The sequence below is a fragment of the Dreissena polymorpha genome, chromosome 3, assembly GCF_020536995.1.
Source record: "Dreissena polymorpha isolate Duluth1 chromosome 3, UMN_Dpol_1.0, whole genome shotgun sequence".
Lineage (NCBI taxonomy): Eukaryota > Metazoa > Mollusca > Bivalvia > Myida > Dreissenidae > Dreissena > Dreissena polymorpha.
This window is the reverse complement of record NC_068357.1, coordinates 129,512,981-129,527,348: the sequence shown is the minus strand read 5'-3', so window position 1 is coordinate 129,527,348 and position 14,368 is coordinate 129,512,981. Positions and strand designations below refer to the sequence as shown.

The 14,368-nt window shown below is 33.8% G+C and overlaps 1 protein-coding gene and 1 long non-coding RNA gene across 2 annotated transcripts in view; one reads left to right on the top strand and one right to left on the bottom strand.

Moving 5' to 3' along the window:
* The window catches only part of LOC127872589 (breakpoint cluster region protein-like), a 96,813-nt gene that overhangs the window by 36,619 nt on the left and 45,826 nt on the right, over positions 1-14,368 (bottom strand). Inside the window, exon 5 of the mRNA XM_052415916.1 lies at positions 7,173-7,277. Within this exon, the coding sequence (XP_052271876.1) occupies positions 7,173-7,277 (105 nt within the window). The remainder of the gene's footprint in view (positions 1-7,172; positions 7,278-14,368) is intronic.
* On the top strand, positions 10,402-12,130 carry LOC127871435 (uncharacterized). Its single transcript, XR_008045336.1, has 3 exons — positions 10,402-10,578; positions 10,929-10,998; positions 11,971-12,130. It is a non-coding gene; the product is annotated as an uncharacterized LOC127871435 (long non-coding RNA).

Genomic DNA, 14,368 nt, shown 5'->3' with positions numbered 1-14,368 from the left:
TACAGTTGCACGTTAATAATTTGACTAATACTCAGATCACTCCTCCCTTTTCCCGTGCACACATAGGTTCAATGTCGATCTCGTGCATCAAATGATTGCTATAGTCATTCGATGATTTACTTTCAAAGACTTAACATCTTTGATATATTAATGATTTTTAATATCATTAATAAATGTATATTTCAGGTAAATGTGTTTATTAATTTCATTATGTTCGTTGTTTTAATTGTATTTTGTATTGCTTGTATTTAAATGATCACCGTCGGATCATGCATTACTTGTATTTGTCTATTATTTATATTATTGTTAGTGGATTCGATGCTTTACTTTCAAAGAGTTTACATCTTTGATATATTAAAGATTTTTAATATCATTAATAAATATATATTTCAGCCAAACTGAGTTTTCTTCCACGATAGAACCCACAAAATAACCTACCGATAACATTGGCGCCCAACAAGTCGTCGTGGTATTAAGGAAAACAAGGGTTGAAGTATATTGTTCAACGCTGAATCGTCGAGCATCATAATTTGCTCAAATTGGCCAAATACGCCTTTGCTATTTGACATAGTAGAGACATATTTGGGAGTTATTCCCAAATACACAGTCGACTGAACTTGGATTGTTTAGTGACAAAACGCGTTTGCTGAACGTTTTATGGTCTGTCTGCTCACAGAGAAACCGTTCCCGGGAAATTCACGGTATAAATGTGCACACATTAACTTTTACGTACGTACGTCAACGTCAGGATTCTTCATTCTACGTTACCAGGACTGGATTCGCCGTTCAGTCTGGATAGTGCATTGACACTCGTAATTGGACTTATTACATACTGTTTAGGACTAAGTATATTGTTTTGTTTATTCTTTGCTGATCCGACGGATTTTGGTGAGTTTATTTTTCTGTTTATATTTGTTTGCATCAACTTGTATGTTATTTGCAATTTTGCGTAAAATTAATAACTTAGTTGACCATCGAAATTATAAAGTTTACTTCGATTTCAAATTTTATGAAATTTCGCATATTGGTCACTGGTTATCTTAGTTTTAATTTAAGACGCAGCTGCGAAACTGTTGATTTAGATGTATTTGATATACTTGCTTTATTGATAACATTTTAAGCTAAGTTGGAAACTTAGTCTACTTGTCTCGTTCACTAACTGATGTATTAACACCGCTTTACTTAAGCACGCAATAATCAGTAAAATCGGTGTAAGCCAGTAGTGCAGAGCTTCAAATTCTACCAGTAGACAGACTAGTATTATGGTGGCATCCCTAACTTATTATCATTCAGATTTATATCCTTTTAATTTGTCCCGATAGTCACACTATCAGGTTTCGATTTTAAATATTGTAAACAAGTTTTTCATATTTCTGTAGACGTTATAGCATCGACAGAAATATTTATCAAATATTTTTACACCAAAATTGAACATGAAACAATGCATTGTAATTTATTATGTGAATGATACACAGTATTTGTATTATACTCATTGGTAATTCGTCGTGATTTTCAGCATTTTGCACGCGAGAGAGTGGCGCGCGTATGGCTCGATAAAAGCGTTAATTTTGATTGCTGTCAGAAATAGTGGAATTAGCACAATTGGAAGCGTTTAAGACTATCACGCAGGAGAACTGAGTTCGATTCGGGATACCGGCACGTAAAAACAAATTTGGAAACTTTCAAATGAATGGAAAGAACATAACCACATTTCAAATAAATTGAAAGAAAATTAGCAAACTGAGTGCGTCTAGGTTTGAAAATAAAATTAAATATATTAGGCCGTGAGCCAAGAACACTTTTGCTACCCCCCCCCTGGGAATTTTTAAGACTCTATTTTTTTTAATCCTCTATATCCCCTGAGTCTCATGACACATGGTTTGCAATTGGCTAGCGGGGCGTTACGGAGAAATTTAACTTTAAAATATATGAGTGAAAAACTTTTTTTAATAATTGGTTTTAGATTACCTTTCAAGCAGAATGCAAATTTAGAAAACAACTTATCTTAACATTCTTTAATAAAAAAAAAAGATTGTAATCATTCAAAGCATACGTCTTATGTTTACATAATGATATTTTCTATTAAAATATATGTGACACATATATATTTTACACATATTTGTATATGATTCATACACATATTCCTTTAACATACTTATTGTGTGTCAAACATTTTACTTCAGATTATAATCACATTATTCTATCAAACAATATGCCAACAAGCTTGGTAAAATAATGACAATAATCAATTTAACAATTATTAATCATGATGATAATAATAACAATTATAGTGATAATAATAATGATGATAAAGTCATACATAGCAATTCATCTCTCAGGCAAATAATAGACCGATAAATACTCAACATTGAAGATATTTATAACCTGATAATTGTATAATCTTAAATATAGTTACTATTATTATTATAATGAGTATTATTGTTATAATAAAAATAACCATAATAATAATAATTATTATTATTATTATTTTATACTTTCAAATCAAAGTGTTTCTAACGATTTGTCATTGTTTTCATTTTCATAGTTAGGACACAGGAGTTAAATCACTGATCATCAAACACTTCATCAAGCAAATTGTCAATTTCAATACTATCATCATTTTCATCCTCATCCAGATTGGTTCTATCCTCTTGCAACTTTGTACAGAGTATGTCACTAGCTCACTGGGGAAAATGTCACTATCAGTGTACACATATTCGATTCCGTCTGCACCAAGTTTCCAGCCACTATTTTGAATCAGGCATGCAGGGATATCTTTCATGAGCGTGTAACCAAATATATGTTTGGAAATTAGCACGTCTGGTGTGCATGTTAAGTGTTGCTTTACATGGAGGTAGCAAACTTAAGGAAATAGTTTCGCATGAGTTCAGAGTATTACCTTTGATCTCACTTCTCTTACAGAATGTATCAAACCGGAGCTTATTCACATCTGAGTAATTTGGCTTTCCATACATATAACATACAAAATTCTCAACTTCCAGTAACAGGTAATCACTACACTCCTGTCTTTCTCCAAACTTGGCAAAGGTACGCATTTTTCTCGAGAAGCTTTACTGGACCTACTTTCCCCCTTCTCACAAATGCGCTTACAGTATCACAACCAGTAAAGCAGTGAATTGCGGGTAACACTGAACACAAGTCATTTCCCTTTGCTTTTACAATCTTTTCCATGTCGATGAGTCTTCGTTTGTTTCCAGTTCCGGTATCAATTAGAATTGAAAGCTCAATTTGTTTCCAATATCTAATAAGAAGCACTAAGACATCTGTATCGGGTGATCTCACAATTATGGTGTTGATGTCAGGCTGAAATTCTTTGATGTGCATGCAGTGTAAAATAATTCTTGTATCTGCTTCCTCTTAAGAGGAAAACAGAGATTCATCTGGAACTACCTTAGTTATCAGTCCGTCATGTGTTGTAAGCAGACAGCATCGTTCACCAAGAACAAAATAAATTTGACGATCCTTAAGTTGCCCTGCATATTGGTCAGTGCTCCACTGTTCCAATAGTAATTTTAGAAGCTGTGTTTTGTTATAATCGTTTGAAATAAAACTTTTCCAGTCCCTTTGCGTTTTGGTTTTTGCACCTGACAATAGAAATTTTGGTACCTCGACGTTTTTTTCGGCGTAAGCTGTATTAAGCCAGCTTTTCACCCTGACTTGACCTTTGTAAGTGTCCAATAATACTCAAATAAAATTTCCCGCGGCTAGGTACGAATGAATACACTTCATTTATTCCATTGGCTGATTTGAGTATAACACCAGAACATTGGAAACATATCCGCGTCTTTGTAACACTGTTTTACTGCATGAAACAATTTTATCTCTAATGAAAAGGCTCAATAGATAGAACAGTTTTACAATCAATTTTCGACATGAATACAGTTTGTGCGTTCACCTTTTATTTTCAGAGAATTTACAGCGCAAAAGCGTTTATACTAAAGGCTATGTTGTCATATTTAGTACTTACTTGCATTGCATTTAAACCCGCGAGGTTTCGGGTCATTACGCGGCCATTTGTGAAAGTCAGAGTTTATATACAGTTCATCACCGGAGTTCGCAGAAGGGGTTGCGATCATTGTGTTACACCGGTCTTACTGACAATAACGTAGTGACTGTAATGCATTGCATTCCAATCCGCAAGGTATCAAGGTCAGTTTGCGGTCAGTTGCAGAAATCTTTATATAAACGCCGTCTCGTAAACTTTGTGCACTTGAAGTCTGTTTTGATCAGAGAGATACTAAATAAAGATATTCGGCGATATTATTGTGGTATGTCAATCATCGATTTTTAATATGGTTTCAACATTTGCATGATAAGGACCAATTTTGATAAAATTAATTAGAAATATTTATCCATTTGGACCAGTTTATTAAGCATGAGCACAATAATTCACAATACTATAATTATGCAATTAAATAAGATTCGAGTATTGCCGGCTGACCTATATGCACTCGTTTATTTTCATGTTTCTTGTGTTTTTCTATTCTGTAAATATAGATATCTGAGTAATAATATCACATAAAGCAAAATAAGCCACGAAATCTGGCGCAACACCCCGTAATTGATTTGCTTATGATGTAGCTAAGAACTGCGCAGAAAAAAGGCATCCGCTACTTTTTATCTCATAGAGATAACTTTTGATCGTTCATAAACATCGACCACAATCAACGCCGTATATCTTTTTTAAAGATATTTCTTGTTTCAAATGATTTGACAGAAGTTTCGTGGTAGGTATCCGTGACAAAATCAACACGACCACACTTTGGAAGGTGACCAAAAACCATCTTAGCTACTTCTTTAAAGGTATCAGGATAAAATTTAAAGAAAACACAAATAATTGTGTGGGATACAAAAAGTTGTTTAAGGGATATGAAACGGTACATGTGCTAATATTCTGTTACATTCGTGTTAACTGAGGAACATATAATTAGTACAGATAATAACATACAATTTTGAATGAAATAAAGTCTTGCACATAGATATATAGACAATGTACACATTATTAAGTACAACCGATGATTCCTTGATGCAGCCTTGATCCATAACAAAATAGTAACCCAGTCAACAATGTTAACATGGAATAAAAATGTATGCTAAAAGAAAGCAGTCAAACATTCAGCATTGGCAATATATGCACTGCATTCCTAAGACAATGGTTTCAAAGTAACAAGTGTACAAGGTGCCCTTTTGCTTTAAAATAACAACAACAACTTACAAACACGCTTGCAGCACTAGCTGGTCTTTTTTGACTTTGAAAAGTTGCCTGTAAATGTGTAATCAATAGTTGTACAGTCCAAAATTTAGTGAGATATGTCATGACCAAAATCGGGTAATTTGCATTTCGCAATTCAAATCTTAAACTTTTCTACATTAAGTATAAATGAAACATGCTATGTGATTCATGCATTTCAAAATAAAGCATTAAACACTTAATTGGCTATAGATTCAATGTATATGTTTTACTTAAATCCACTCAAATTAAATCTGGCCCTTAAACTGTCTGTACAGACCCTTACACTCTTCCATACCTAATATTGTCATAAAATTGTAATTCTCATTTTCAACTCACTTACAACTTTGCAACTTGCACATATTTATAAGTATAGGTAGTGGATTAAAGATTTGGCAAAAAAATGTAAAAGAGACTTGGATTTTCTCAAATGAATGTATGAGGTATCCGGAATAGCAAATACAATTTTTGAAAAAAAAAGCACAATGTTATTCTATTACTACATGTGATTATCTTTTTTTACATAAGACAGTTTTAATCAAAGTAAATTCTTTGTGCATTATTGGAAAAAAAGGTGCACACATTTCTTATTTCATTATAAATAAAGATAATTGTTAGAAAATTTAACTAAAATCACTCATTAGATTTCACTGCCAATATTGACAGTAGAGCATGTGTATCCATAATATCAGCCCTTTCTTAAAGGGACCTTTTCACAGATTTTGGCATGTATTGAAGTTTGTTATTAAATGCTTCAAATTGATAAATGTAAACACTGGAACTAAATACCACCAGTACAAAAAAACAAGAGATGTGTTTGTCAGAAACACAATGCCCCCTATTGCGCCGCTTTGAAATAAAATTTCAATATATCATTTGGCAGGTTTAGAAATTATCTCCCTTTTAAAGCTTATAAGTTCCCTTGGATTTTATTTTTTTACTTTTGACCTTGAAGGATGACCTTGACCTTGACTTTTCACCACTCAAAATGTGCAGCTTCATGAGATGCACATGCATGCCAAATATCAAGTTGCTATCTTCAATATTGCAAAAGTTATGGCCAATGTTAAAGTTTTCGGACAGACCGACCGACGGACGGACGGACGGACAGACCGACGGACTGACGGACGGACAGACCGACGGACTGACGGACGGACTGACCGACCGACAGACAGACAGACAGACAGTTCAACTTCTATATGCCACCCTACTGGGAGCATAAAAATAATGAAATATAAACAAGATCACCGCATAACAGGTGCCAATCTCGGCTGTGGGTGCAGTTTTGAATAAATGAAAGCTTGTCAGATTAATTTTTTTTTAGAGTGACCTTGACCTTTGACCTAGTGACCCAAAAATGGGTGTGGCATGTAGAACTAATCAAGGTGCAGCTACATATGAAGTTTCAAAGTTGTTGGTTGAAACACTTTGATTTAAGAGCCAATGTTCAAAAGGTTAAAAATATGTAAAGGTTTTAGCAGGACGCAGGAGGACGAGCTGGCTATGACAATACCTCGGGTTTTCTCCGAAAACAGCCGAGCTAATAAAATTAGGTTGGAGTACACATGACCTACTAGCCAATGAATACCGGAAATCATGAGAATGATTGTCATAATAGTCATTTATAAACAGCAAATAAATCAAAACTTCTGAAAATTGAATAACATATACTGTCCAGCACTTCTTCGGTTTTTTTTTAGTTGACTCATAAAACTACTTATACCATGAAGAGGGCTGGAACTATGAGAATAAGGGAAACTTCTTATTCTTGTAAACTGTACATATTCACTCTGTCACTAAAAACATATGACGAGTTTTCATTAAGTCTAATACGTGCCCAAAAATGTTAACCAAACTGCCTTTCCCTTAAAAACTGACCCGTACCCCTAAGCCCTCAGACAGCATTTAGACAACACCCTACCTCAAGTAGGGTCCTGGCTTCCTCATTCCTCTGGAAATTGCGTATTGTCTCCACGGCCTTCTGATAGTTGTGAACATACTCCTCATAGCCCTTAAAATACACCACCTGAAATAGAAGACAATCACAGGAAATATATCGTCTGAAATAATGGCAAATAATGAAAGACACGTGAAACAGCAGAAAATAATTTGCAATACACCTTATGAAGAATAAGAAATATTGTGAATAGCAAGGAATCTGAAATGATTAAAAATCATGTTAAATATACCATCAGAAAAAGCAGGAAATAATTTGAAATATGCCACCTACAATTAATAGCAGGAAATAATGTAAAATACTGATAAAGCAGAAAAACCTGAAAAGCACATAATCTCAAACAGCAGCAAATCATGGAAAAATAACACCTGAATTAACAGGAAATTGTGTTATGGCCATTGAAAGGATTTCATGACAAAAAAGTTATGTGGCCAGGCTGGGAATCAAGTAGTCACAAAAAACAAACTAAATATCTATACCACCTTTAATTTTGAACATTTGTAACACACCACCTGAAATTTTAACTTACCAATTGTGTCAACTTGGATTAACAAACTAGCTTAAAATTATTCTGATTAAGTTACATTCCATCTATGATCTGCAAAATTGAAATATGCTGAACATGTTAATCTTTGTCTGTGTGTCCAGGCATGTTTAGGTAGGGAACAGAGATTACTTAGTACAATGTTGCTCAAAAGCATGTGTTATCAGATAACAGAGATAGCCTACTGTCAAGGCAAGATTGTTAAATCCACAGCTCAACACAGGAAAAAATGGCTCTATTTGGATAATAATACTTTTGAAAAACTACCAATAAAATGTATCTCAACTGTTTTTATTTAACAAGAGAAAAAAAATCAGTTTATTTCAAAATAAGCAACTAATATCTCAAAACAACCTTTTGAAAATGAAAAAAAACTATTAATAATACACAGAGGTGATGGTATTTTCCCTTGAGATATGTGTAACACAATATCATATAAATACACTCTGCAATTAGTTAAGTTGTCAACAGTATGAAACTCTCAGTCTTAAAAAATGATAGTATGCTCTAAGCTATGAACCTAACACAAACCAGTTCTTCAATCTGCTTTCCAAAATGTCAAGACATTGGCCTAGTATCTGACTGACTAATGGGGTTATTTACCCCGAGCACACTGCTTAACATATAACTCTGCTTAAAAAGGTCGAAAACGGCCATAAAATGGACAGCCCGATTTTACTGGGCTGTACCATTGATATAAATATAAAACTTTGCAGTGTTGGTGCGGTGCCTTAATAAAAATCTATTGGTTTAAAAATATATAACCTTTATATGAAGCGTTAAAAAGACGCAGTACTTTACAGTGGATATGCCTATCGCTGTTAAAAAGCGGCGTTTTAATTGGTTGATGCGCTTATAGAACGATGGCGCTGATTGGCCGAAATTTCTTATTACGGATTGCCAGTAGGTCAATCCGTTTTATAAATAGATTTTCCCACGGCTGAATTTGTACTTTAAGAAAAAGTAAACAATAATAGTTTATATGCAAAAAATATAAATGAAAGAAAAAGATGATAAATCCAAAAGAACTTGGACTTATTTTATAGTTATAAATTATTATGTTTATGTTATGTTACTGTGCTTATTATTAATTATTATCATTAATATGATGTTGTTATTGTATGTTATTGTTTGTTTTGTTTTTTAAGGAGGAGAGAGAGAAAGAATAGCCCAATTTTTATAAGTAAAGATGGTGAAAACACACATACTGTTGTATGTGGCATCATCATTACCAGACCCATTGTTCAGTATATACTGCAATGGGTTTTGTTGGAGTCTTTAGACTTTGTGATCTGTGTTTTAAATGTTAGAGTCCAAATAGGACTATTTAAATATAAGTCTTATAGAAAAAAGGGATACACATATGTGTATATGTTTGAATAATACAATTGTAATACTTGAGGGTTTTCCAGATCACAAAGTGGTTGAACATTGCCACAATATGTTTACAGTCATACACAGTCAAGTACCATTTTTATGAGTATATTTAAGGTTTAAACTAAATGCCACACAACAAGATCTAATCATTGGTGAGATATGTTTATATATATGAACTTTAATTAATAGGGATGCCAGAGCCTGATTTAACAGCTCTCAAATGTAAAGTGAAGTTGCATGTGTACATGTAATTATATGAAAAGGAAAGGAAAAAAAGACAATATATGATAACACATAGGGAGTGTAACTCTCAATTATATATTAATGTTGCAGTTAAGTATTGAGTTGTTAAAAAGTAATGAGTACAAGTTTATGTATGTGGCTCAATGTTGAACACTTGCAGACAGTGAATATAGCCGTAATGCTCCAACGTAAGACCCTGTCTGTATGGAACTTAAGGAAGATTGGGCTATGGCGAAGAGAGGTCCCCCCAGAGTGGCCTTAAAACAATATTTAAAAGTGGATTTAGTAAAAAAACCTTATATGTTAAGGGCAATAACTTACGTGTCTCCAAACGGTCACCTTCATAGGGCCACATAAAAATTAAGGGTAAGACAATGTGCTTTACAGTTAAAAATGAGACAAAAACAGCTAAATTTGTACAAGAAAGTACATTATTTACAATATGTACAGAACTATATGCATTTATATATTTAAAATACATGTTGCCACCCTGGAGGGATGAAAGAAGGAGAGATTTTAGGAAGTGTAGGCCGATGTGGGTGGGGGAAGAGAAAAGCCAGCAGAGGTGGTGTCACTCAGTTGTACTAAGGGAGGTAATTGTGGTGATGGAGACTTCAATGGTTGTTTCCCCTGGACCAGAGGGAGTGCACGGTAAATGAAAAATAGTTTGTATACTATTGAAGGAAAATTGATAATGGTAAGATATAAAATGGTAATAGGACCAAATATTACCTAGATGCATTAAAATAAACCCAAAAAGCTCTAGTCTAACCAATAATATTGGTTAGGTTGGCCTAGTATCACGAACGTTCTCAGGTTTTAAACTCAACTCAGCAGATGAGATTTGAGTTTCCACTCAGCTAAGAACTGAGTATAAAGGGGATCTCACAAACGAACTCAAAACTCATCTCAGTTGAGATTGACTCAACTTTCCGACTCAACTCAAATATTTATTATTTATTAAAGATGTAAGCGACGTTCTTCAAAAGAAAATTGATTTATAACATTTTTACGGGAAATAGTGTCAGTTTTCTTTTCGTCAACGAGAGTGAAAATGCCTTGGTCAGACATTTTTTTCTGAAAGCGAAATGCTCTGTCTGAAAAATAATAAACCATTACGATGATCTGAACGGTCAAATAGACGGGCTCAAACGGCAATACGATGCGAGCTGAAACATGGAAATGTATGCTGACAAATTTGCGAAGGTAATGAGCTACTGTTTGTGCAAATTATTATTTTTTCAAGTAAATCATTTAATGTGTTTAACATGTGATTTACATCTAGAGATTACAATGTACGGAAACCCAAAAATAGCCTGTACAATTTTGTAATGACAATACATGACTGAAAGAGTCAGAAGTAAATAAGAAATGTGTGGTTTGCTATTAGTATTATGTAGCCTACGTTTCTTTTGTGTTACATTTTAGTCATGTTCTAGTGAATGATGGGTTTTGTAATGCCATGCCTGCTATCACATTTAAAAATCAAGATCACTTAACGCAGTTTTTTCATCATTTTTATAGGTAACTTACATACTTCACTTGTTTTGTTTTAGCAACTGGAAGCTTCAAGGCGACAGAAATTTTCAGAAATTATGAAAATGTTTGGGAAAACAAAAACAAGAGGTATACTTTTCTATAGTGAATAGTTTGTGCGCACAATGTAACAGTTTTTAACTTAATTATTAGCTCGGGCTGTTTTCTGAGAAAACCCAAGGTATTGTCATAGTCAGCTCGTCGTGTTTTCTGCCGGCCGGCGTCCACGGTGATAAAACCTTAACATATGCTCTAAAATCAAAGTGCTTCCACCTACAACTTTTAAACTTCATATGTAAATTCACCTTGATGAGTTCTACACGCCACACCCATTTTTGGGTTACTAGGTCAAGGTCACTGTGACCTCTAAAAAAAATATATAAAAAATCTGACAAGCTTTCATTTATTTAATACTGCCCCCGCAGCCGAGCGTCGACACCCATTTTGCGGTGCTCTTGTTTTTTAAAGCACTAGTCTGTTTGGGCTAGTTGCCTTGCAAAATTACTATCCATCAGCACGTTTAACAGGCACATGTCTTGTTGAACACATAAAGCAAATTGAACATGCTAGAAACTGTACAGAACTTTGGTGTTTGATGATAAAACAGCACTATGTTTATATATATGCTAAGGCTATGACTATTTATTAGTATGTCTGGTATATTAAATTGTGGGTTTTGTGGATATCTGTAAATATGGAGATACATTATTGCTGCTTCGTTGTTTAAACATAAATAATAAATTATCCAGGTTGTATATGTGTGTGTATGTGTTTGTTTTAAATTCTTTTTCAACATTTATATACTTAATGACGTAATTGGAATGTAGGGCATGAGAGTCACATGCACATGTTAAGTTTAATTTCGTAAGGCTAGTTAAATTTATGATGCAAAAACTTTTAGAACCAAAACCAACTCATAAAGCATTATAGTCTTATTATTAATGGTTTGTGTTATTTTCAACAACCACACATGCATGATTCATGAAATATCTGTATGTTTTGTCTAATACATATCTTTTTGGAATAAATACAATTTAAACTGTTAAATTTATTTACTTGCAGTGCCATGTCAAGCATGAAGACACAGCTTCACATAAACCCAGAACAAATGCTATACGAGTCCAGAACCAAAATGATATTCTTCGGGACATAAACACAAATTTGGATGAAGAACTCGCGCCCAACTTGTGTCTTTAAAAAAAGAAATATTTCAACGTTCAATTATTTCCAGAAATCTTAATCTGTATTTACTGATATGACATGATGTGTATATTGTACTCTCTAAATATTATAAATAACTCTTAATAAATATGAATGTTCTTATTGTTTTATTCACTCATGCAATTGCAACTGTTATAAAACAAGAAATGTGTTTGTCAGAAACACGAGACCCCTATTGCGCTGCTTTGAAATTAAATGTCAATATATAATTTGGCAGGTTTAGAAATAATCTCCCTTTTAAATTATATTACTTCCCTTGGATTGTATTTTTAGCTCACCTGAGCACAACGTGCTCATGGTGAGCTTTTGTGATCGCTTTTTGTCCGTCCTCCGTTGTGCGGCGTCAACATTTGCCTTGTTAACTCTCTAGAGGCCACAATTATTGTCCTATCTTCATGAAATTTGGTCAAAGATTGGTTTCAATGATATCTTGGATGAGTTCGAAAATGGCAACGTTTGCTTGAAAAATATGGCTGCCAAGGGACAGGGCATTTTTCCTTATATGGCTATATATGACTATAGTAAAATCTTGTTAACACTCTAGAGGCCTTATTTATTGTCTGATCTTTATAAAACTTGGTCAGAAAATTCATCCCAATAATATCTTGGACAAGTTCGAAAATGATGCCGGTTGGTTGAAAAACATGGCCGCCAGGGGGCGGGGTATTTTTCTTATATGGCTATAGTAAAACCTTGTTAACACTCTAGAGGCCACATTTTATTTACCTAACTTCGTGAAACTTGGTCAGAAGATTTGTCCCAATAATATCTTGTTATCTCAGTTGAGTGACTTTGGGCTTTTCAGGCCCTCTTGTTTACTTTTGACCTTGAATGATGACCTTGACCTTTCACCACTCAAAATGAGCAGCTCCATGAGATACACATGCATGCCAAATATGAAGTTGCTATCTTCAATATTGCAAAAGTTATCAAACTTTAACCAAGGTTAAAGTTTTTGGACAGAATGACAGACAGACAGGCCAAAAACAATATACCCCCGATCATTCGAGGGGGGGGGAGGGCATAAAAACAACTAAATGTTATAATCATAAATATGTTTATAAAATTACTAAACAAATTGCACCAGTCAATAACAGTTTTAACATAAATAATAGTTTTTAGGGTAACTAAAGACTGTATTCTTTAACAAAGCATCATATCAAGGATGTCTTTCAGTACATGAATTATAACATTTAGCAAATATATGTAATTGTTCATTTACCAAGCTTCTAATATGACAATAATATCCATGTTTATATACTCTACACTCTCTATAATTTAATAAACATACATTTAAAAGCCTTCGTGCTAATTTCACTTTGAGAATTCTCAGTACTGATCTCCAATACCAATAAGAGCCAATGGTCAGTTTGCAAAGAAAAATCACTTGAAAAAAAACGTTAATAGGAAGAAGTACCTTCTTTTCTGCAGCTCGAATAATTATGAAGAATATTTAATTACACTTTTTTTCGCAAACTTAAATCCCGTTATTGGATGTTTACTGGAACTAAAGCATGAGGAAGCAAAAACTGATATTTGGGCGTGTAATATAGCTCTTCTTATTTGAGAAATATAAAATTTACGGCAATATATCACTTTAAATATTTTTATCACATGCCATACCCTGTTCCCCATGTAATATAACCATTACAAATATTTTTATCTTACACATGTGTTACATAATTTTTAAGCGTTTTCATTGGCTTAGATTTCGTTTGATTTCCAAACGCATTTTGTTATTTTGCTGAAATGCTGTTGCCACATCAAATGACATCACGAAATGCAATTAACATTCGGGATTTATCATAATGTTTGCGTAAATATTTATTTGCTCATTTAAAAACATGTGATAAAAAGATATGACACTTGTTGGCATTTCATAAAAGGCGAGCTTACTAACACCAACATTCCTGGACGAGTTAAATAAAATATGGTATGATATGGCAACTCGTGCCAGATCCTATATATAACAATCACTTTACGACATTTTCAACTGAACAGTTCGATCAGCTTCTGCCTCTTATTGACTGCTGCTCTCTTTACTGGTGCGTTGTTTGTAACCTCAGGATCCATCATGTCCAAAACTTCTACCTCTATCAGCGGATTGAATAATTCAAAGCACAGGTTGAGCAGGCGCATGCAAATTTTTGCTGTTCCACAACACTCGTTTGGCTTGGAAAGTCAGGCATCCACCAGTGCAATGCAGGCATCTAAACAAATATCACAAGTCTTTCTTTAA